This window comes from Staurois parvus, unplaced genomic scaffold, assembly GCF_062004578.1.
Source record: "Staurois parvus isolate SC_StPar_1 unplaced genomic scaffold, SC_StPar_1.0 ptg000562l, whole genome shotgun sequence".
In the NCBI taxonomy this organism is placed as follows: Eukaryota; Metazoa; Chordata; class Amphibia; order Anura; family Ranidae; genus Staurois; species Staurois parvus.
In genome coordinates, this window is record NW_028318358.1 from 9,396,856 (window position 1) to 9,423,290 (window position 26,435).

At 40.3% G+C, this 26,435-nt stretch overlaps 1 protein-coding gene across 1 annotated transcript; it reads left to right on the top strand.

The window, feature by feature from the left end:
• The first annotated feature begins 2,652 nt into the window (after nt 1-2,652).
• SP7 (Sp7 transcription factor) lies at nt 2,653-25,794 on the top strand. Its single transcript, XM_089691450.1, has 2 exons — nt 2,653-2,927; nt 19,839-25,794. The coding sequence occupies exons 1-2, from the start codon at nt 2,907-2,909 to the stop codon at nt 21,096-21,098; spliced, it is 1,281 nt and encodes a 426-aa protein (XP_089547576.1). The 5' UTR covers nt 2,653-2,906; the 3' UTR covers nt 21,099-25,794.
• The last annotated feature ends 641 nt before the right edge of the window (nt 25,795-26,435 follow it).

A 26,435-nucleotide genomic window follows, 5' to 3' on the forward strand; every position in this document is an offset into this window, starting at 1 on the left:
AAACAAAAATTCCAGTATCTATACCGCTATTTGTAAACACTATAACTTTCATGTAAACCAATTAATTTACACATATTGGGATATTTTCAGCAAAGACATGTAGCAGAATACATTTTGGCCTAAATTTATAATGAAATTTGACTTTTTTACTGGACATGTTTAATAGCAAAAAAGTCAAAAATATAGTTTTTTTTAATAGCGCAAAAAATAAAAAATGCACAGGCGATCAAATATGTGTCTGATAATATGTATGATCATATGTATGTGCCTGGTAATATGTAAGATGATATGTATGTCTGCTAATATGTATGATTATATGTATGTGCCTGATAGCATGTATGATTATATGTATGTCTGATAATATGTATGTGCCTGATAACATTCATGATTATATGTATGTGCCTGATAATATGTATGTGCCTGATAACATGTATGGTTATACACCATTCCAAATTATTATGCAAATGATATTTTTCTCATTTACCTAAATAATTGATGTAAATAACAGTAAGCATAATTCTCATGTTATCAACTAAGAGTACAATTCACATTTTATTGAACAAACCTCCTAATGATAACAGTATTTTTTTTTAAACATAAAACACTTCCAATGCACTGTTCCAAATTATTCCGCACAGTAAATTTCAAAACACTTTATAGGTTGTAAAGAACTGAAAATTGTCATTTGTTGTGTTTGCAGCATATTTACTGAAATCAAAAGCTATTTCAATCAAACTTTTAACAACATTTTAACTTTTTAAACATTTTAACAAGTCACGTTACATTTTAACATAGGACCCCTTATTTGATAGCAGCTTCACAAGTCTTGCATCCATTGAACTTGTGAGTTTTTGGACAGTTTCTGCTTGAATTTGTTTGTAAGATGTCAGAATAGCCTCCCAGAGCTGCTGTTTGGATGTAAACTGCCTCCCACCCTCATAGATATTTTGCTTGAGGATGCTCCAAGGGTTCTCAATAGGATTGAGGTCAGGGGACGATGGAGGCCACACCATGACTTTCTCTCCTTTTATCCCCATAGCAGCCATTGATGCAGAGGTATTCTTTGCAGCATGAGATGGTGCATTGTCATGCATGAAGATGACTTTATTATGAAAAGCATAGTTCTTCCTTCTGTACCAGGGGAGAAAGTGGTCAGTCATAAACTCCACATACTTTGCAGAGGCCATCTTTACACCTTCGGGGACCCTAAAGGGGCCGACCAACTCTGTTCCCATGATTCCGGACCAAAACATGACTCCACCACCGCCTTGCTGACGTCGCAGCCTTGTTGGAACAGGGTGGCCGTCCATCAACCATCCACTACTCCATCCATCTGGACCATCCAGGGTTGCACGGCACTCATCAGTGAACAGGACTGTTTGAAAATTAATCTTCATGTATTTTTCTGCCCAATGCAGCCGTTTCTGCTTGTGAGCATTGGTTAGTGGTGGCCGAATAGAAGGGTTATGCACAGTTGCAAGACTCTGGAGGACTCTACACCTTGATGTCCGTGGGACTCCAGAGGCACCAGCAGCTTCAAATATCTGTTTGCTGCTATGTAATGGTATTTTAGCAGCTGCTCTCTTGATCCGATGCATGGATCTGGCAGAAATCTTCCTCAATGTGCCTTTATCTGCACGAACCCGTCTGTGCTCTGAATCAGCCACAAATCTCTTAATAGTGCGATGATCACGCTTAAGTTTCCATGAAATATCTAATGTTTTCATACCTCGTCCAAGGCATTGAACTATTTCACTCTTTTCGGCAGCAGAGAGATCCTTTTTTTCTTCCCCATATTGCTTGAAAATGGTGCTCTGCTTAATAATGTGGAACACCCTCCTTTAGTAGTGTTTCCTTAAATTGGGCTCATCTGCCAATCTAATTATCACAGGTGTCCGAGATTGTTTTCAGTGATCAAAAGAGCCCTGACACACAATGCCATCCACGAGTTCAACTGAAAAACAAAATATTTAATCTTTGTGACACTTAAATAGAATTTGCAGAATAATTTGGAACATGGTGTATGTATGTGCCTGATAACAAGTATGATCATATGTATGTCTGATAACATGTATGATTATATGTATCTGCCTGATAACATGCATGATTTATATCTATGTGCCTGATAATATGTATGATTATATGTATGTGTCTGATAATATGTATGATCATATGTATGTGCTTGATAACATATATGATTATATGTATGTGCCTGATAACATATATGATTATATGTATGTGTCTGAATACATGTATGATTATATGTACCTAATAACTGTCAAAGGTGACAATAAAATGTATAGGTAAACTAGTACGGATCTTTTAAATGAAATCTGTAATTATATAATTATGTGACTACAAATGTTGGCCTTTCTTTCTGCAATGCCTGTCACCTGGCTGTCATGCTGATTCTGGCTTTAAGTTGGTGACCTGGAACAAGTCTTCAGATAAGGACATAGAACACTTTTCTGCCCCTAGTCAGGGATTCAGAAAGTATTACATTTAGGGAGACATCAGAACAGCCAGACAAGCAGCATTTTCAGGAGGAGGAGGAGGAGGGCAGCAAGGTAAAGCCCATATTTCAGGTCTATAATAAAGACTGTGATGAAGTCAGATCATTGTTCCCCTCTTGTAGGTAACCTGTGAAGCAGACATTCCTGCAGTCCCCCATGGTACGTGTCCGGTATTGGCTGCACACAGCCGTGTCCCCAATCCGAGCAGGATAATAGGGTCATAGAGAGCACACACACCCTGCCTCGGACTGCTGCCATGGGGGAGGGGCACTGAATAAAGTCTAGTGCTGGGGAGAGCGAGAGCTGAGTGAGCCCGGGGCAGGGGGAGGATCGCAGGATCCACTCAGCACCACTGCACTGCGAGCCCAGCACTCCGATCACAGCACACGAGGGATGGCATCACCTATGTTAGAGGTAAGAGCTCCGTGCCGGACCACGGGGGGGGAGCAGGACTAACACTCACACTCACTGTGTATACGATATATGGGGGGCTGAGGATACACTGCATACCATGACATGGACTCTGCATGGAGTATGATCGACTATACGTGGGGGGGATCAGTGATCTCTTATACATAACATACTATGACATGGACTCTGCATGGAGTATGATTGACTATACATGGGGGGGAGATCAGTGATATTCTATACATAACATACTGTGACATGGAGTATGATCGACTATACATGGGGGGCTGAGGATGCACCGCACACAGCATACCATGACATGGACTCTGCATGGAGTATGATCGACTATACATGGGGGGGGGGGGTCAATGATACCCTATACATAGTATACCATGTCATGTACTCTGCATGGAGTATGATAGACTATGAATGGGGTGCTTAATGATATCCTACACATAGTATACCAAGTCATGTACTCTGCATGGAGTATGGGATTTTACTTTTTTGAGGGGTGTTTAATCTTACCCCATACATAGTATACCAAGTCATGTACTCTGCATGGAGTATGTTAGACTATGCACAGGGTGCCCAATGTTACCCCATACATCGCATACCATATCATGGACTCTGAACAGGGTGTTAATGGTATCCCATACACCGCATACTACTACTATACAATTTTTATCCACTTCTAATGCTAAAGTGAAAAAATGCAGAAAATGCACAATAATAACACATATGGTAGTCTCTGGAAGGGGCATGATAGACTCTGAGGCTCTGGATGAGGTGTTTCATAATACTCCATATAGAGTTTACCATGTGATGTAATCTGCATGGGGCATGATAGACTCAGCATGGGGAACCACATGTTGAAGCGTGACAATGCACCTGCCTAATTCTAAAAAAAAAAAAAGCAAATCTCTATTCCCAAACAAAAATCTAAATGGGTCCTTTAATAATTTTAATTTGTGCCATTTTAGTGCCAGGAAGGTTGCAGATAGTGACTTATTGTAACCTGCAATGACAGCTGTCATCCCTAACAGGGCTGGCTATCAGCAGTGTAATACATGGACTGTGGGTCCCATCTGTTTTCAGTTCATAGGCCCCCCAGCAACTGGATCATGCATAAGGGTCAGTGTACACAGGCATTTTTGGTTTGATCCTGACATGTTTGTGAAGCATTTCTGCAGGATTTGGAATGTTGTCTTATAGCAGTTTACTCTTTACAAACTACTATTATGATGGTGGATAATATAGAAGTAACGCTACCAGGTACATGTCGTGTATGATTGATTGTTTTATTAATCCCTAAATAAAACCTTAGTATCAGCAATACAAAGGTTGCTTTTGCTGATCACCTTCTAACAAATCCAAGGACTTTAAACTGAAATTGACTTCTGAAATGTTTTAGCAGTTTCCCTTCTTTTAATCTGCCACATATGATATAGTGAGTGTCAATGAAAGGTTGTTTCATTTCAAAAAATTGTTTTGTAGGAAGTGTGAGCTTTGGTCAATAAACCATTCCGTTCTTTGAAAGGAAGTGGATAGATATTTTTTTGCACTGAATAATCATTTTTTGAATCAAAGATGGTTTGAAACAAGTGAACTTTTAAGGAATTGGTAATTTTTTTTTTTTTTTTTTTTGCGTGCATGGCTAGAATTAAGTTGGCCACTTGCACATATCAATTTTAGAAATTTTCAGGTAGTGGGTTTTACCAGTTATTCTCAGCCAGCGGAATCTTACAAGCTGATTTTTGTGTTGGTCCAAACAAATTTGGATGAAAAACATTCCTAAAGGGTCTGTATGTGATTATATAAATGCATTATATCATTGTATGATCAGCGATTTCCCACTGCACTTAATCACATTTTGATAGATAGAATTGGGCTAAAAACGCATCACAGAGTGCCAATAACAAGTTAACACCTTTTTGATATCTAAAGTCAATTGCAGTAGCAAAGCAAGCGAAAATCAAATGGTGATGTCTGTCTGTGCATGTATGGGCAACGATGTCACAGGGGCATGGTGTCAGACAGGTTACAAACACATGCTGTATATCACATTGCAAAGGTGAGCTTCATGATCCTGTCTCATAGCTGAATAGGCAATTTTCTTACCTTAAGCTGGCCATACACTGGCAGATGTTCAAAGGTGTGTGTGTGTGTGTATATATGTGTATGAACATCCTGTCATCACAACAATGAATCAGATGTTGAATTACTTCAAAATTTCATTTGTATTTAAGATTCATTTTTGGGATGAATGGAATTCCTGAACGAAAACCGCATTCATTGTCAGATATTTGTTCATCTGAGCAAAATGTTCTATCCTGCAGCTTTGAATTTTCTCGTCACTGTGGTCAAAATCAAATCATCTATATGGCCCTACTTCAAAAATCAAAACAAATGTTTTGAAAGCTAACCATTTCAATCAAAAGTCTACTAGTGTATGGCCAGCTTTGGACTCTGGACCACGTAACGGGAATTGAAATCCCTAATACAGCTTTATAAATCCTCTACTAAATTGTTGCCTGCATCTTCTAATCTTTATTTATTTTTTTCAAACAGTGAATCTATCAGCGTGCTGACTGTAACAAATGTCATGGCGTTTGTTAGAGTTTAAACGTTTGCCTCCAAAGAAGTGAAATGTGGCAAAGAATGAACCCTAACCAATAATATAAATGAAAGATAAAAGAGAAAAAATATTGCCTGTTTTTATACAAGTTGCTTTTCCATTTGTTTTTGTTTTCTTTCTTTTCTCGCCCCAGGAATATTCCTAATGAAAGGTTGTTTGAACTCCAGAATAGCTAGACCAAAGTTACCTGACTACATTTTTAAATGGACAATTTCTTAAAAAAAAAAAAAAAATTACACACACACTAATAAAAAAAAAAAATATAAATATATATATATTAGTGTGTGTGTGTTAGGCCAGTAACCCTAAACCACTGCATTAGAACAATCACAGATACAGTATGTTAGTAATTGTTCCCATACCTGCATGGAAATAATGTATGTGACATTAATGTAACCTTGCTGTGCAACCTATTGTTCCAGCTTATGTAAACAACAACAGACAACATTCCTTTTAAGGCGTAGGAAGTCAACTGGAATGATTACTTTCTACTACCTACCGTCATTTTAAATATATTTAGGTCAGTTCCAGAAATTGTCAATACAACCAGTAATATGTTCACAAGCCATTTAGAATAGCTATATCAGCTGGCTACCTTGAAGGGAGAGGTATGTTATAAAGAGACAGGTAGGTTGTATAGAACAGACTTTGCACCCATTGCTCCTGCAGACTGTTGGCAAACTGTCATTCATATTTATAAATGAATATATCTATAAATTCTAGTCTGTTTTTCAAAAAGATTTTCAACACAAGTATGTTTTATCAGAAATAACATTTGTTACCATTTACACAGTTAAAATGGTTCTAAAGGCAGACGGTCTTTTACCTTAATGCATTCTATTTATTAAGGTAAAAAACCTTCAGGGTGCAGCCCCCCTCCCTTATACTTACCTGAGCTCCATCTCAATCCTGCCATGTGCATGAGAGCAGTGGCTCTCCTAGGTCTTTTTCTCCTCATTGGCTCAGACAGCAGCAGGAGCCACTGGCTCTCAATCACATCCAGTGTAGAGAGCAGGGGGCGGGGCCACACACTCTGTGTGTGAATAGACAATGTTGAGAGGCTTGCTAGGGTGCTGGGGAGAGCACATGCCGACAGGGTGGAGCCGGCAAGAGACTCAAAAAGAAGAGGATGGGACTCAAAACCATTGTGCAGAGCAGGTAAGTATAACATTTTTTTTTTATTACAATCTTTAGAATTACTTTAAGATTTCCATAAGGTTTTGTTACTTCAAGGAAATAATTTAAAAGTGTGTTCTCTCTCTCTCTCTCTCTCTCTCTCTCTCTCTCTCTCTCTCTCTCTCTCTCTCTCTCTCTCTCTCTCTCTCTCTCTCTCTCTCTCTCTCTCTCTCTCTCTCTCTCTCTCTCTCTCCTTCCCCCCCCCCTATATAGAATCGCCTGTAACACTGATTTGTTCTCATTAATTTCAAAAACCATATGTTTTCGGGGTATGTTTTTAACGCTTGTTAGATCTGAAGAAGTGACTTGGTTAAGCTGTGAAAATACAGAACAAGTCCAGTTAAATGTGACAAACCACTACTAGCTGCACCAAAACCTGGATAAATAAGAGCTCCAGAGATGTATTTTTTACAGCCACATTTAGTCTACGTCGGAAGCCCAAGTGACAACGCAGGAGCAAAGTTTGGAGACGGGTACAAAGCGTTGTCACCCCATTTCAGGAACTGATTGCGCAAGGACCACAATGGTAAGATCACTAGGTATTGTTTTAATAACAGCTGCAAAGGTAGAAAATGAATTTTGACATGTTAAAGCTGAACCCCGGAATAAAAATGGTAATTTTAAATATATTCTGTAATAACCTGAAAGGATATAAATGACTGTGTGCACCATATACACATAGCCATTGCAGAGAGCAGAGATGTGAGAGGGACCCAGCAACTCCACCCACTACAGGCTTCCTGCAGAATACTACAGGAGGGGGTGGAGACAAGACCAGTCACCCTGCACAAAGAGAGAGCAGCAGTGGCTGGTCTTAATACAGGAATCTCCTACACAATGGCAAAGTTTCACACTGAATTCCTGCACAGATCTGGAAGAATTAGACCGGACTCTCCTAGATTCAAATCCCTCTTTTAGTTAGCTGTTTTTTGCTTAGATTAGAGTTTGGCTTTAAATCTTTTATGTGAAATTTTGTGATTCAATTTAACATCTACTGTATGTGCATCATTAAACAAAAAAGAGCTTGTAATATAAGACCTGTTGTATAGCTTATGTAGCACAAACATAATGTTCTAGTGGCAATGGATCTGTAAATGAATATGCAGTTCCTGATATACATAAGGCTGAGGATGCATGGTGTGGAAGTGCTGATCATGACTTCAGTTCCAGTAGAGTTAAAGTATCAAAGAACTCCCCATAAGAGAATCCTGTCTCTCCTCTCAACCAGAAATGTGGACTCAGTGTGCGGATTTAACCAGAATGGGATTTTGGGTCCGGAAACAACAAAGTTTATTTTATTTTTTTCCCCCCCAAATCCTCCGAGGGGAATATATATAATTCCTAACTGTGGTTAGGAGAGTTTTCAAAGGGAAGCACAAGAAAGAAGCCAGTTTAACCCAAATGTTCCCAGAGATGAGAAGTTCTGAATTAACTGCTTTAATTTCTAATTTTGAAATGCCACAATATCTGTTACATTGCCAGAACTTCTGCTGTAAAATGTGGCCACAATGCTGAGGCATTTGCTCCTTTTGTGCTGCTGGATTTCTGGCTAAGGGCAAAAGCTTTCTTGGTTCCTCTGTGATGTTCTGCTGAAAGTCACATTGCCTTTTGTTGGTGCAAGTGCTGTTCTACTTACAGCAGTTAATGTATTAAAGTAAAACTGTTCTTATTCCAACACATCCCCCAAAGCCATTCTTTGTAATAAGAGAGTTACTATACCCCTCTCCATAATGGTCTGTGTCTCTTATCGTGCTATTTTGATGTACTACAGCTTCTGACAGTCTATCATTAGCAGTCAACACTTTTGGAAAAGTTGGATGGCTGTGTCCCTGTTGAGCGCAGTGGCCCCTACATAATGTTGTTGCCCGTAGTGATTTGGGGCCAGAGGATGGAACCACCGCATGAAGTATCCAACACTGTTGGAAGTGGTATAAGCTGTAGAATCTGATGGAAGCTACAGTGCAGGAGAGGGAAAATGGGGTCACAGGCTGCTGAAGAACCAAGTACACTGCTCAAAAAAATTAAAGGAACACTTTTTAATCAGAGTATAGCACCAAGCCAATTAAACTACTTGGATATTGATCTGGTCATTTAAGTAGCAGAAGGGTTTAATCAGTTTCAGTTGCTTTGCTGTTAATTAATTAAATTAACAGGTGCACTAGATGGGCAATAATGAGACAACCCCCAAAACAGGTATGGTTTTACAGGTGGAGGCCACTGACTGTTTTTTTCTCTACTCATATTTCCTGACTGTTTTTCACTAGTTTTACATTTAGCTAGGGTCAGTGTCACTACAGGTAGCATGAGGCAATACCAAGACGCTACAGAGGTTGTAACGGCAGTCCAACTCCTCCAGGATGGCACATCAATACGTGCCATTGCCAGAAGGTTTGCTATGTCTCCCAGCACAGTCTCAAGAGCATGGAGGAGATTCCAGGAGACAGGCAGTTACTCTAGGAGAGCTGGACAGGGCCATAGAAGGTCTTTAACCCATCAGCAGGACCGGTATTTGCTCCTTTGTGCAAGGAGGAAAATAATGAGTACAATGATGAGTAGCCCTACAATATGACCTCCAGCAGGCCACTGGTGTGACCAAACAATCAGAAACAGACTTTAGCTGAGGGTGGCCTGAGGGCCCGACACCCTCTAGTCCGCCATAAAGCTTCACTGGCATTTGCCATTGAACACCAGAATTGGTAGGTCTGTCACTGATGCCCTGTGCTTTTCACAGATGACAGATTCACCCTGAGCACATGTGACAGACATGAAAGGGCCTGGAGAAGCCTTGGAGAACGTTATGCTGCCTGTAACATTGTTCAGCATGACCGTTTTGGTGGTGGGTCAGTGATGGTCTGTGGAGGCATATCCATGGAGGGACACACAGACCTCTACCTCTTTGGACTCATGGTCAGACCCTACGCTGGTGCAGTAGGTCCTGGGTTCCTCCTGGTGCATGACAATGTGGCGCCTCATGTGGCGAGAGTAAGGCAGTTCCAGGAGGATGAAGGAATTGATTCCATTGAATGGCCTCCACACTTGCCTGACCTAAATCCAATAGAACACATCTGGGATATCCTATCTCGGTCCATCCAACACCGCCAGGTTGCACCTCAGACTGTCCAGGAGCTCAGTGATGCCCTGGTCCAGGTCTGGGAGGAAATACCCCAGGACATTATCTGTTGTCTCATTAGGGGCATGCTCCAATGTTGTCAGGCATGCATACAAGCACATGGGGGGCCATACAAACTACTAAGTACCATTTTGAGTTGCTGCAATGAAATTTCAGCAAAATGGACTAGCCTGCTGCATCATTTTTTCACTTTGATTTTTGGGGTGTCTTTAAATTCAGTCCTCTGTAGGTTGATTAATTTTAATTTCCATCAAACAATGGGTCATCCTTACATTTCTAACACATTACCCAGTCCATATCAGTATAGATCCCCAGTATGATAGTTTTGGTAGATGTGGAATTGAACCATTTGAAGGCCACACTTCAGTTCCTGGGTCTGCACACCTGCTATGGTCATTATGACGGACTCTCCCTCCACCTCATATTCCTGGGCCGAAATGGGTAGAAAAAAAGTTGGATGGTCTGCATTTTACCATCTCCTGACTACCCACTTAAAGCCATGGCAGCCGAAGAGGTTTGTAATTGCTGCAGTGCATTTGGCTGCTGCAAATTTAACTTGCCATGACATGTTTGATACGTGGCACCACCTATCAAACTTGACCATTAAAATCAAATGGACTGCATCACAACCATGAGCCAGCTGGATGCAGAATGGATTTTAAATCCCTTTCAACTGCAAAAGAAAAAAAAAAAAAAGAGCCCAAAAAAAATGAAAACCAGGCATTCAGGAGGCGGCAGTATCACTAGCTGAATGCCCTTGCTGTACCACCCTCTGAAAAGTGATGCACCATGGATTGCTACTGAGAGAGGCGATAAACTGTTGCACATTTAAAGGAGGCCCAGGTGAACAGGAGTCAATAAGCCTCCTTTTGGGAGGGCTGCTCTTTTTAAGAACTATAGCGAAAAACCAAGGCAGTGTTATTTTAAAATGCATCCTGAATAAAGAAAAGTTAATGAACCTAAAACTTATCCTTTAAACAATAGTTGTTCTGTATTAGTCACATGACTAATTCTGAGGCAATGGCTATATTTTCTCTACCCGAAAAATTTTAGATGATTATGTTGAGGAAGATCCAGTAGATTGGGAGCTCTGGTAAATTCCCCTAACATTAGTCCCCATTGTCAGAGACCATGTGATTGTATTGTTAATGTGGCAAGACAACAAAGTGAGGGGAATTTCTAAATATTCAGCACAAGGATACGTTTGTGAGCTGTTTTCTTAATAATTTCTTAATTTCTTTTAATGAAATGCAGGCTGAATGTTATAATCCTTTTTTTTTTTTTTTTTTTTTTTTTTTTTTTTATTCTTTCTATACAGGCTTACTTAAATTCATTCATGGGTGTCATGGATGCAGGGTAACTTTGTCTGTTTGTATGCCCCTTGGTTCTAGTGCATCTTCTGCATAATTGCGATAATGTTAACAGATGGATTCACTTATGTTGTTGCGGTAACATAACTTTCAGGGCAATTTCACATATATGCGGATTGATTCGCATCCAATTCACATGACATGTAAAATAACATTGGTTTCAATTGTGCCTGTTTTAGATATATGTGGTGTATTGGTAATGTGGATTTTAAATGAAGAAAAGAGTCCTGTCTGATTTCTGAGCAGTGCGGTCCGGTTCTGGTGCAGATTAGTCTCATTGACTTCTATGTATACTGCTTCTAAACCACACATGTCATATGCTGTGAAGGGATTTCAGCACAGTTCGCTTATTCACAGCTGTATAAAAAAAATCCTGTACTGAACCTGACCTAAACCTGTCCTCAACCGCTGAACAAGTACTTTGTCAATTCACCGTGAGAACGGAGCTTCAGTTCGCATCGCACATGTGTGAATCCACACTCACAGGAGGGATATTTAGTAGTTTTGTGAGTTTCACACAATGAAAACTCATTTGTCAGCCAATTTATGATAAGATTTTAACTAACAATGTGACAAAGTATTCTTGGGGAGAGTTGAGCAGTGTAGAGGTTACTAGGAGGCCACTTGGGTGTGACAAAGCTTTGAGATATTGTTAGCCTAGCCCTAGATGGAATAGTTTAGCCCTTGTAGATACCATGTTGAAACTCTTTTGTGCCTACTCCCATATTTACTTTTCATGGCTTTTTTGCAGATTCTGATTATTATTTAGTTTTTAATCTAAAATATTATATATATATATATATATATATATAATTTTAGATTAAAAAAAAATATAATTTCCTGTTCTATTACTTGGCAGCACTCCTCACAATGATTTCCATGATGATCCTGCAGGATAACAGCAGTTTTTCCCCTGTTCTAGACATCTGACATTCCGAGGAGCATCTTCAACATCCAAAGGAAACATTAAAATGTTTTAGTAAAGGTTTTATTCAAACCCTTTAACTGTGCTGTATAGTCAGGGGTACACAAAGACCTTGGCATCTGATGTTTGGACCATGTTTTGTAAAATGGGTTCACTAGAATTGTGGTCTTTGCAGCAAGTTATACTTTTCTCCCCTTTTGCTCCCCACCATTTTGTTTGGTGGTCATTAGTGAAGAGACCTACCCTATGCTTCCGAGTATGGGGAATCATGTGACTCGCTTGGCTGCACAGCACAGTGTTTGTGTTCAGCAGTTGGCTGCTCAGGCACCTAATAACCTGGTGCGAATGTAAGATCAAAGACACCACTTGAAGCTTAGACAGGGCTTCTTCTCCTTTCTTCCAGGGGCTGATTGATTGGCACTTGGGCATACCCTACACCTTTTTGCAGTATCAATACTCAAAAGGGTAGATCAAGGCAACCTACTCACAAGCAGGTTTTATATTTCAATTTATGTGGTTGGGATGTTGCCATGCTGATTTTAATTAGGTTGGAATTGTTCTAGATAGATGACTGAAATTGTTAGATAAGTGTGTGTGTGGATGGCAGCAAGATTTGCACATTTTACAGTATAATTCCATTGACATGAAATGTGTGAGAACAAACAATATAGCACCATCATGCATGATTTGTTTTCATATTTCACTATGACCAAAGTAGTATAATGTTACCATAGTAAGATTGTACTACTTTGGGGAAGTGATCTATATTATTTATTATATATTTTTTTTTTTTACACAATTTGGTTATAGCAAAGAATTACTTTGCTATAAGCAAGCATTTACCTGAAAGAAATTGATTCATTCAGGGTTGTGTGTGGGTTTTTTTTTTTTTTTTCTTAACTGATTTGGCCACCGCTAATCACATGACACAGCTGGGCTGTGATTGGCCCAGCTTGTGCATGTGATGGCTGTGACCATTAACAGCTAGCCACACTTGTATACAATGGATGGCATGATTAGGAAGCTCTGTGGCTTACGTAGGTATTTGCAAATGTGTGCTAACTAAACCCCTGTTTTTAACGCATACTGTTAGACCGGTTAGTTTGATTGTTTGCAAGCTGGCTGGCGAGTTGACTTTCGAACCCTTTTTTTATTTTTCCTTTTATTACTGACCGCCATACATTGTATACAACTGTCATGTGACCTGCTGTGATTGGTAACAGCAGGTCACATGGTACTGGCAATGGGGCCAGTACACAGATTTGTCATCGGCCATGTCCGAGGTACACGGCCGGTGACAGATCGCGCGGCTCTGCTGGCATGCAACTGCGCATGCCTGAAGGACGCCATATGGCGTCCACCCAGAGGGATGAGGGTTTTTGCCGGCTGCCATTCGGCCATAGGCTGGGCAGGAACCGGTTAAACACAAAACGAGTTCTCGTTGAAGTCTATAGTACCAAAAACGCAATGTTTTGTGTTTAAAAAAAAGTCCCTGACCCTTTCCAAAAAACACACCAGGTGAAAACAGAGATGGGAACCTGTCCCACAGGAAATCATGTTAAATGGATTGTACTGCGTTTCTGCGAAACGCTGCAGAAAACACTTAGGTGTGAACCTAGCGTTAACCATACATGTAGCGATTTGTAATCAATTTAGTTAGACCACTTGTTTGTGAATGATTCTATCATCCTTTTAAAATAAATGATACAACATACAGGGTATTGTAATGTATTTTTGGGATCAAGTGAAAATATCGATCGAACATAGATCCATCTGTGTAAAATCATTTAATCAATCTAAATTGTGATCAGTGCTCTAATGCGTGCTAATGTTTGTTTTTGGTCAGAAGCAATTGATGACATTCCACCATAGTCAACTATTTTTTGGCAGAGTCCAAATTGCTTGACAGCACACTAAAACAATTGAATGAAGGCTCTTTAGAATTCACCTTTCATAACATGTTACACCCGTATCCAGGATGTAACCTGTTACTAAATGAGCAGCCATTGCGCCTGACGGCTTGTAGTTCTCAATTAACTACCAGGGTGCTGGTGAGTGCTCTAGTTAGTTCATTGATTTTTTCCTGTCATTCGATAACTGCCTGTTCGGGGTTTAGGCAGACAGCTACACTGACAGAGTGCAGGAGCTTGAGACTGCACCCGCAATCTTCTGCACGGGTGTAAAGCTCTACAGGCTCCAAATAAAAAAAAAAATAATACATGCACATTTGTTACCCGCAAAAAGATGTGCATTTATTATATGTAGTAAACTCCAAGGAGCAGGGCCCTCCTAAACCTCTTGTATTGAACTGTATTGTTGCTGTATTGTTTCCCATTATATTGTAAAGCGCTGAGCAAACTGTTGGCGCTATATACATCCTGTATAATCTATAAATATATATATATATATTGCGGCACAGTGGCTTAGCACGCCTGCCATGCAGTAAATGGGTCATGGGTTCAATTCCCAACCATGGCGCCTCCTGCATGGAGTTTGCATGTTCTCCCTGTTCTTGCGTGGGTTTCCTCCGGGTACACCGTTTCCCTCCCAATTCCAAAGCATGCTGGTAGGTTAATTGTCTCCTGTCTAAATTGTCCTAGTTTCATCCCTGGCCATGTGGGATCTCCTGCATGGTGGGGGTTGGGAAAGACCTGGCAACCTACCCTGTAAAATAATTGCTAAGAGAATTCATGGAAAAAGTCACTTACGAGTGACGGTCCATGCAATTGCCAAGGGTTTTTTAAGGGGAACTTTACGATTTGCTTTCAATATGATCGGTTTAGCCTCATTGAATGATCCTACTGATGTGTGTGTTGGCCACATCATGAATCAATATTCATTCAGTTAGCCTTTTTCTTAACCATTAAAATGTTGGTGCATAGAAAGATTAGACTGTAAGTGGAAAATCTCATAAATAAGCTGGAGGTAAAATATACAGTATGTGAACCCTCACCTTGTAAAATAACCCATCATTCTGCAACAGAAATTAAAGGTACAGCGTTTGTGTTTAAATGTAATAAATCCTAATTACAATGCTTTTATTTATATATAAAAAAAAAAAGTGATTTACATAATATCTGTTCTAAGCTGCAGATGGGGCTTGGAGAGGTGGGGGGGGGGGGGGGGGGGGGTGGAGAAACAGTAGTACACTGATTTTCCGGGGGGGATGCGGCATGTCAGTAAAAGTTTTTGATCATTGGAGGACAGGCAGGCTGTTCTCCCAGCACAGCCAGAAAACCAAGCTGGGATGGATGTGCTGTCATGCCTAGCTTGGTCAGTTTGAAATAGAAAATCGGGGGACTGGAAGGAACACAAGATATTTCACACCAAGGAAGCAATAAAAAAAAAAAATACTTTTTAACACTTGTACATGGTACAACAGGCACATATCAGGAATATGAAATATTGGGGTAACATTCTGTTAAGGTTGCCATAGATGGGTGGTTTTTCCATTCAGCCAGTGGGTTGAACGAAAAAAAAAAAGACTCCATCAACGCAAATGAGGTGAATAGAGGACTTCCCCAACCCCTCTACCCTATGGGACATTGTATTTTGACAATTGGTTGTAGCTGTTGGTCAAAAGTTTCCAGCTTGTCCATTTGACAGAAGTCTAAGGATTGACTTCTGTTGAACAGAGAAGGCGATCTGTCTAAGGCCAGCCTAATATTCATGCAAAGAGAAGCTAGGAGCAAGAAAACTGAGAAATCCTCTAGTATCTTCATGGTTAAACAGGACTTGAGTTCCGTTTATTTGTAGGGGATATTTTTAAATTCACACTATGAGACTAAGGTGGAGATACGTTTTGGGTGGGATCATAAAATATTAAAAATAAATTGTATAAACCCAGCAAGGACATGCTTCAAATTCTGTGGATAATAAGCAGCCTCAGACGCTGGCTTAGCAAATATTAGCCCGCGCTTTGAGGTCAATAAACCCCAGAAATTTGTTGCTAATGTTATTTGTGGAACACCTATATATAGGATGGTATTCTTTCATTCTTGTAAACACCATGTAGTAACCTAATAGGACAAATAGATGTTCTTAGTTCAGCGCTGACAGTGCCCTCACACAGTTACACAATACCATTCTGTATAAAGGCACGGTGTGTGGCAGTGGAGCTTCTTTTATTTAGATATTTAAGCCAAGTTTACAACTTTTTTTGTCTTCTGTTTATCTAGAGACTTGATTTTGGCCCTGCTGCGTTAGATCAATGCTTACCTGCAAATATTCCACGCCTGAATATAGACCATTAGGTTTGTTAAACAAAAATAAAAGTGCAATGTAACATAAGTTCTTTTATAAGAGTATAAAAATATCACCTTCCATTCTATTGAGGTCATTCCAAATTGTGTTAAAGCTGAACTCTAGGTAAATGTACATCCTTAAAATGGTTCTAAAGCCCAAACAATCCCTGCAGTAAAAGTATGGGGCTTGTTTTGTTTTTTCCTCCAAATTATACTTACCTATGTGGATGCTGCATCGGTCCTCTGCCTGCTCTAAGTGTGATAACTCCGCGATCACATGAGCACTGATAGCTGAATTCTCACAGCCGCTGTCTGCTCTGCCCCGCAGAGCTTTGACTGTACTTCTCCTTTAATGTAAACCATGTTTAGGTATTAGTATTGCCCCCTCAATCCCCCTTATACTTGAGCCCTCACTTGATCCTGCACTGTGCCTGTCTGTACTGGTTTTCTCCTCTCATTCCCTGGTCTTGCAGTCTTTGCCATGGGCTGCCACTGTTGTCAGTCAAATCCGCTAATGAGGGGGCTGGGCAGATCCACGCTGTCTGCATCTATAGACACAGGCAGCGCAGCTCACGATCAAGTAGCCAGGTGTGCCACGACAGAAAAAGTCTTTCTGTGGTGGCACACCAAGAGGAGAAGCCAGGAGCGCCAGCAGGGGACCCCGGAAGAGGAGGATCGGGGCCACACTGTGCAATTTTATTGCACAGAGCAGATAAGTATGACGTTTCTTATTAAAAAAATAATTCTATGTATATATTACCTTACAACCACGTTAAATCCAGTTATATATTTATTAAAAATAATTATTTTCTGTCTATAGCTAATATAGGTATCTCTAAAGTTTTTTATAATGGCCCCTGGAATGCCATTTACAGCAGGACTTGGAGAGCAGAGTGATTGGTTTCTATTCCAGTGGACAGTGCTGTCAAATTAATGCTGTGAAAATAACTTTCAGTGCAGGAACAAGCCGCCTAGTCAGCTTGTTAATATTTTCATTGTCCAAGCAAGCTTAGGTGGTTAGATCAGCCTTTCTCAACCAGGGTACCTGGGGTGCCTTAAGGTTCCTTTTTAGGGGTGGTTTGGCAAAATGTCTAAAAATTGCCCAAAACGTGTATACAGGCCAGCAGGTGAAACAAGCCTGCCTTTTAGTGTGGATGTTGCTGCATTATATAAAACTATAAGAATAGTTTTTCACATTTTAGAATGGAGCGCCCCTTTTAAAATTAGTCTTGAGGCACACCATTTTAGAATGGCCTCAAGACTGTCCACAACTGTAAAGGGTGCCTTGGAACTAGCCATAACTTTAAAGAGTGCATTGACTGAAAAAAGGTTGAGAAACACTGGGTTAGATGATACTACTGTATTCTTAAAGTAGCATTTTACCCATAAAAACTTGATTAAAAAAATGCTATTTAATGGGAAACACATTAATAATTATGGTACCAACATTAGTGTGTGCTGTAAATTGCCTCCAGCATTGCTCCAGTTTCTTCTTGCTGGAGGCTGACCGTTTGCTGAAGCCCAGAGTCCCTGAGCAGCAGTCAATCTTTAGACTGTCAGCAGATCGGGCTTTACAAATTCGGCACAGTGCCAAAAAAAAAGAGAGCAACTGAGCATGTGCAGATCATGCTGAGACAGCGTATTGCTGGATTTTAAGCATAGCAAAAGTGGCCAACATAAAGCGATCTAGCAGGACTTTATTATTATTCATAATAATAGAGAAAATTGTGTCACTGTCCAGGTTGAGTGGTGTTCCACAAAAGTAGATTGACAATGTCAAATATTTCTAGTGAAAAAGGTTACATTTCAACTGTAAATCTGATTTGCTAAAATTGACATTACACACTTGTAACTTCTGAGTTCAAATTAATGGTTGGTATCTCTGGCTCTTTCTGCCCAGTTCCAACATTTTCTGATAGGCAGAGGTTGTCAACCAGAAGAGGGCTGTAGGGTGAGCCTGATGTAAGTGACAGCAGATTAGTGTGACATAGACTTTCACCTTTTTAGAAGTCTTTTTGAAAATTTTATCATTTGCCTATTAATCTGGCCATACACAGAGCAAGTTTCAGCCAGTTCCTGATGAACTGGTGGAAATTCACTCCATGGGTAGCCCTGTTGGCACCCTCCTATCTGACAGCCTTTGACTGAAAAAATCAAGAAGCCGGACAAAAAATTAATGGCCGAACAGCACCTGCTTCCAGTCAGATGCAGGCACTCTTTGGTTACGTTGACAGCTATCAGAATAAAGTAGCTGCAGTGGGAGATTTGTCCATTTTGTGCAGTTTATTTGCGCTGTGTATGGCCATCTTTAGTTACTTTTAAATGACTAGCAAGTATAATTCTGTCTGATCAGAGAAAGGCTGATACAAGCTTACACTGGCAAGCTGCTATGAAATCTGGAATTGATCCTTATCATGGAGAGGTTGGGGCTACGCAGATTAACTAGACAGAGTGGTGATAGGCAATACATAATGAACTAATAAAAGAAGATATGGTCTATGAGGAGTCACAGGAGTATGTACAAAAAAAAAAAAAATATATATATATATATATATCCTCTATCGTGTGTGTGTGTGTGTATATTAATTTTTGTTGCTTGCCAGGTCAGTGTTAAAATATGTCTGCTAATGCAGCCTGTGGACTGTGGTAGCAGTAGTTTTGCTGAGCTTACCCCTGAGACACTGAATACTTGTACATACAGAGACACTTCTGTGTGAATTTTAACCATAAAACAAGTATATGCCACAGTGTCTAAACCCAAGTGACCAAAAGCACAGCCATCAAACATTACAAAATATTACCTCTGTAAATAAAGTACATGGTGGTTCTATTGGATTTTCCATGGATAACAAATACTGTGCATCCATAAATCCATATTTCATATGCCATGTGATGGAAGATGACATTTTAGATGAAAACCAAGTTTTCTATGCTTGTAAGGACCTTTTTACACCAAGTCACATCCATGTTTAGCCAAATCATGCTACTGTCATTCCATTGCTAGCTTCTTGTAATCTGAACATTTCACTGTCTGGTGTGGATGATCTGCAATGTTGCTACAGAGTGTATTTAGAAGTTTTCCTATTTAGATAAGTAGGGAGATCTCCGACACAGTCCATGTTGGCAGCTGTGCATGATACATAACTTTTACCATTTTCAATGGACCTGCAGTAAGAGAGTAATAGTACCAGGATTTACACGTTTGCTATCTAAACCACACAATTCAATACCCATAAATGGAGACTTTTTTTAAAAAATTTTTTAGGCTAGTATCTAGCTACATGAGCGCACACTTATAATGGCTGTCAGATTCTTTTCCACTTGCTCATCATGGCAGACCAAAGAGACACCTTATTTTTAATGATCAGTCTGTTATTTGGGACGTTTAATGTTATGCTTGGTATTTTGTGTTCATAAGAGGATTTTTTCTTTTTCAGGAAGAAGCCCGATATGTCTCGAGTCCTCTAGCCATGCTAACTGCTGCCTGCAACAAGTTTGGAGGTTCAAGTCCTATTCGGGATCCTCCGCCATCATCAAAATCTGGACCAAAAAAGTCTTATAGTCCTACAAATGACTTTAGTGCAACTAAACTGATGGGGGATGGATACTCCTCTGCCTACTTAGGCGGAAGCAATTTAATGACACCATGTGGGACACCACCTGCTCCTTCAGGTTATGGTAGTGACTACACCTCCTTTTCCCATTCTTTCCCTTCTTCAGGGTGCCAGGAGCCCAAAAGTCTTTCAACAGCTGAGTGTGTTCCAGGAGTCTACACCTCCCTAGATGTAGGGCATCCTTACAGTTCATGGTACAAAACCGGAATCCATCATCCTGGGATCTCTGGTTCCCCCCCTGGAGCAGGAGGCTCTTGGTGGGATATGCATCCTAATAGCAACTGGCTAGGTAACCAGCCACAGCCAGATGGGTTAACTGCATCTATGCCACCTGTGACAAGCCCAGCAGGTATGAGCAACCAGTACACTGCTGAATACACCACATTGACACCTGCCACGTATGCACCTGTGGGATTTCCATCCATATCACCCTCATCCAGCCCTTCCCCATCATCTCATATTCTATCACCATCTCAGCACTCACTGGGGCCAGATATGTATAAGCCAAAACTTCTTACTGCTAGTCCATTGCTTGAGGCTCCAGGGCCTCTGAAGCCTCAAAGAGCCTCATCATATGGGAATTCCGGACGTCCATCATGTGACTGCCCAAATTGCCAGGAACTAGAGAGATTAGGAGCTTCTGCAGCAGGGCTGAAGAGAAAACCTGTACATAGCTGTCATATTCCAGGCTGTGGTAAGGTCTATGGCAAAGCATCTCATCTTAAGGCTCACCTTCGTTGGCATACAGGAGAGAGGCCCTTTGTCTGCAACTGGCTATTCTGTGGAAAGCGCTTTACACGCAGTGATGAGCTTGAGCGACATGTGCGCACCCACACTCGTGAGAAAAAATTTACATGTCCTCTCTGTGCAAAAAGATTTACACGCAGTGATCACCTAAGCAAGCACCAGCGGAGTCATGCTGAGCAAAATGGGACAAAGGAGGGTGGTGTTCAGGGTGATGGTGGTGGAGGAGCTGTAGAAGGCACAGGAGAAGATGGGCCAGGGGCAACAGAAGGATCCCCTGTTGGCACTAGCCAAGACAGATCATCTAGTAGTCCTGGACAAGGTTTGTTGGAAATATGAGGACAATAGCTGAAGAAATCGAATGCCTATTGATGGAATTTTAAGAGCAGTCCAGAGCAATTCGATCCATCATGGTGAAGATCCAGTAAATACTATAACTGCAGTTGGGTCCAAAATGTGTATGCCAAGTCTTTTGTATGGCAAAGTATTCTAGTGACTAATGATATATTTTTATCAGGACTCACAAGCTTGAAAATGTAATAGCTCCCTTTTTTAAATCAGAGAAAAGTAGCTGAAAGAGATGGCTGAGATTGTAAGATCAATATTTCAAAGTATAAAGGAAGCCCATCAACATGACACCTTTCCCTCTAGACCATTTCTGTTGTACTTTTATTCTGCCAGTGTTAAATGTTTGGAAAATGTTTATTGATACAGATGATGTCTACCTCTCAGCGTTCATGAAAATTTTTCTGCTAGCCTGTTAGAATGCACAATGGTGAAGCAGTGAAATGGAGACCTCAAAAAAAAAAAGCCCAGACTAACGAAACCACAATAGGACAATATTTTTATTCTTATTCCACTAGTTTGTTGGTGCTGTTATGTATTTTGCACTTTTCAAATATTATTATGATTGTTTTTTGGGGGGGGTCTTTTGTTTTTATTTCTAAGCAGGTTGTCATAATGTTTTTTTTTTTTTTTTTTTATTAAAAAGCTAAAATTGTATAGGCACGTATGTATATGCATACAAGCTGATCATTTTTAGTATTTCTAATTACTATATCCTGATATTTATTAAAACAATGTACAAAGGAAACTTGTTGCCCATAATGTGGTACTGAATTGTACCCTTCCATTACCAACACTCTTCATCACACAGTAGAGCATACAGTAAGACCCAAGTAACCTCCATATTGCCATGGCTTGAGCTTGTACTGGGTCAATGCCTCTCACTCTCCACCCCTACATGACAGTGATTGGGCCTGGCAACTGGCTGCTCTGAAACAGCACTGTATCTCTGGAGGAAAGGATGCAGAGAAGGATTAAGGCACAATGGGGCCACAGGCAAAATGGCACCTTTGCTCCAGTTTATCTCCTTATTGATAAGGATCCCAATAGGTACAAAAAGCCACCCCATTGGCATTGTATGTACTGACATGGCCCCATCAGCCACCAATTGCCTTCAAGTGCATTCAGTGACAGGCAGAAACTCTTTTGACGAACTGAGCTATCTGCTTTTTGTGTGGTGGGTTTTTTTTTTTTTTTTTTTGTTTTTTTTTTTGTTATTTTGCAGGATCATGATAGTTGTGAGTCAAAGGTTCAGTTCACATAAAACGTATCTTGACTGTGGATAATGCCAGGCTTTATCACTTTCTGGCTTGTACAGTACCTGTTGGTGACTCAGGCTGCATGCTTTTCCTGGCTCTACCGTTACCATACACTTCATGGAGTCTTCCTGTTGAATTGTCTATAATTTAGCCGGAATTCAAATTCCAAAACAAAAGATATGCCGTAATAAAGGCAGTCATTAGAGGATGTATTTTCAATGTTTAGAAAAGGTATCTTGTTGACAGAATCTCCCTTTTCTAATCTACCTAAATAGTAATCCGTTTTGGATGTACTAACCAAAAACCTGTCATGAGAAAAACTTGGATAGTGCCATTACTGACATGTTGATTTGAAAATACTAGTTGCCTGGCTGTCAAACTGACCCTAAACGCATAAAAGAAATTCCTGCTGGAAGGTAATATAATATGCTATCACATTATGAAAGACTTGCCTTAGAGTGAAGCCCTCCTGCAGTGCGCTGTCACCGCTGCAGAGGCTTTCATCTTCACCCAATGACTGTTTAGGAGATATTCATTTTACCTATAGGTAAGCTTTGTTACCTGTTTAGTAAAAATGAAAAAAGTGACTTTACTACCGCTTTAATAGTGAGTCATTGACATGGAAAAGGTACTTTTGATAAGGACCTCTCACATTTTGACTGACTTTCCTGACACTTGTTCCGGAATATCGATTTGGAAGGCTTGAAAGTTAGCAGGTCAGGTATCTACAATGACAGCTGACATATTTTAAAAGAGAAGTTGGGCTTTTTCTTTTTGTCCCCATTTATACTTAACTAGGTGGATGCAGCATCGATCCGATACTGTGTCTGTCCCCCGACGACTATAAGAGTGAGAACTGAGCAGTCGCATGACCACTCATCCCTGAGTTCTCACAGCCATTCTGAACAGAGATTGGTGAATGTCAGTCACCGCTCTACGCTCTGCTCATTTCCCCCTCAGCCCACGGTCACTAGAGTGCTGGACTGTGGAGGGGGAGGAAGCGGCTAGCTCAGGCTGAGCCAGGTGCCGCTTTGAAGTCAGGATCTTTCCCCAGCCTGGACCTGCTGAAAACGGGTCACAGGAGTGCAGAACAAACTCCACTCCTGTGATTCACAGAAGTACAGCCAAAGGAGCTTTGGCTGTACTTCTCATTTTAATGACAGGTTTATGGTAAGTGTAGTAAACTGCTCATACACAAGACATGATGAGCACCTTTCAAAGACTTGCATTGTTTGAATCAAGATCAATAAGCTATACATATACATTTACAAACCCTGTATACATACCAATGCTTACATACAGACCTAATCTCTTCCCCATATACCTACTGTGGTTTGGCAATATACAATTGTGGTAAAATGGGACATTTGGTGTCTGTACAAAAACCACTGTATCAGATGTAAAAGAGTATACCAGTGTTGACTAAAAAGTTGGGTCAGCAGGTTCAAATGGTTTAGATATTTTCCCACTGATGTATGCAGAGTGCCGCACAGAACCATTGCTGAAATTCATTTAGTATAAGGTGCTTGTCCGAGAGGCAAATAGCATATGTGCTTCTCTTGGAACTTTTGAGATTGAGTCCTGCACAGACAGAAATATGAATGGGTAGCTATTGTAGGAGCAGTACTTCTGAATTCCAATAATGGCTTTAGAAGAATTGCAACCATTTTCCAAGATTATTTTTCGTCTTCTCTGTTTTCTATATACAGTATGCTAAAGGGTTAAATGCTCAATATATCTAGTGGGTGATGAGACGCGTGCATTAGTTACCTTATACCCTGCTTCAGGCTGTGGGTGTTCCTCCAGCAGCTTCACATACAATGCAGACCAATTAACCTTCCATTGTATGTGGTGGAGGTGGCAGTGCAATCAGGACCGGGAGCACCTTAGAAAGGACCACCACTGGTCGCACAGCTAGAGCATTCAATCGGATAAATATTATGTTGTCTTCCTATAACCCTGTGAAGCCTGCATTAGTTTTATTTCAAAGCTCTTTCCATTTAGGTTCAACTGCTAGTATCCCCTTCCCAGTCCTAGGATGGCAACACTCACTCACCAATTTTTTTTTTTTTTTTTGCCAATTTCTTATGTGTATTTATTTTCTGAGATCCATGTAATTGATAAGTCCACATAGGCAGAGAGCTCAGGAAGTTATTAGCTTGCAAGATTTCTGGGAAGATTCATGGGTATTTCTTTGAACTTATTAAAATGACCCAACAAAGTTCTTTCAATGATATACAATTGCTCTGAAAAGCAATTCGCATTGGTTTGCTTTACAGAGGTGTTTGGCAGGTGGTGACTGGGCCATATGTCTCTTCCTCAATGCCTGTTTTTTTTTACCCTGTACATGCCACACTACTGTGCCACAATATGTAATGCACACAGTTGCAGGGCGGCTGTTACATGTCCCAATTCACTTAGACCCCCCCCCCCCCCCCCCAAATGCAGATGCAAATGCTCCCTAAATCTAAACACAGGCCTAATGGCTGTGGTAAGGTCAAGACGGGACCTCCAAAAAAGCTGATCTTCCCAATGCTTCTGCCACATACTAAGTAATAGTTTGCAGAAATATGTAGATGACTTATCATTCAGGAACAGCTTTCTATGCAAATTTAGAGATCTAAAATTACACAGAATACAACCAAGCTAACATCACAAACTTTAAACCGCTATATCCAAAAGCTATAGACAATACTGCACCAATGTCCTTCCTTAATTCATATAGAATGGAATACTTTTCTTATGTCTCGATTTTAGACCGCGTTGCTTTAGGAAAGGAATGCAATACATTTTTATTTTTAAATGAATGTTAATATAATGTTCTAATTTTTTAAGTTAATTATACCTGTAAATATTTTAAGGTATGTGCATTTTGTATTAAACCTTTTTATCTGTTGAAGTGCCTTCCAGTAAGCTTATCAGAAAGCCAACTGGGCTTATTCCAGTCCTTTGTGACAGTCCTGTGCAGCCATCATGCAGTACTCGGAACTCCTTGCAACGAGTTATATGCTGTGGATATGCACTTTTGAGATCTTGGAAATTGCATTCTTTATTTTATTTTTTAAATCTTTTTAAGGAAGTATTTTAGGCTTACATGTCAGAATGTCTTTCAATGTACATTGCAGACTGTTTTCATAAAAAAGGTAAATGCTAAGAAATATACAGACATTTTCTATTTTTTAATTTCAAAGATAGTGCTGACTGTTCAGACCTCAAGGGCCAGGATTCACCCACAGTTTTAGGAGTTTATCAAAATAACATTGAATTAAGCGTTAATTCGCATAAGCATGCTAGTATCCCTGCTTGTTATTGGTCCTTGAGGAGTGAAATTAGCAGCTTTGTTCTAGGTATGTTTTGTTGTATATTGATTGAACACTATTTATTTGTAATTTTTGCTTCAATAAAAAGTGAAAATTTTGGTCTTCTGCAAATTATGTTTGCATTTTATTTGTGTAATGGTTTTATTTATACACACGTTTACATTATCTAACCCTTCTCAATCTGTTCCTTTTACAAGTGATTTTAAACCTTTATTTTTAGTTAATTTTTTTTTTTTTTGTACCCCTGGTTCACACTAGCCCACATGCTGAAGACTGGTTGTGGGTGCGTAAATCTATGTGATAGCCACATAGCATTTCTCCTGCGAGACATGCGGGATGCCATTCATTCTGAATGACACTTCCATGCATCCCATCCTGCAGCACAAATGTGGATGTGGGAACCGCATGGTCAAAAAGACCATGTGGTTTCCCTGTGGATGCATTTTGGAAAAGGTGCATGAATATTTTCCTTGCATGAAATGCAAGCACAACAGCCCTTTCAAATGTGTGAACCGGGCATACATAACAAATATGTTATACTTGCCTCTTTCACCTCCACCTCCCCCCTTTGTGTATTCCCCCCTTGAGTATTCATGAAGGCTTGCTCCCGTGCCCTGCTGCCTGTGTCCGTTGACACAGACAGTGGTGCTTTGCCCCCCACTCCCTCATCATAGGATTTGACTGATAGCAGCTGCTCCCATCTGCACCATGAGGAGGAAGAAAGCTGCTGCGCTCATGCACAGCGCTGGATC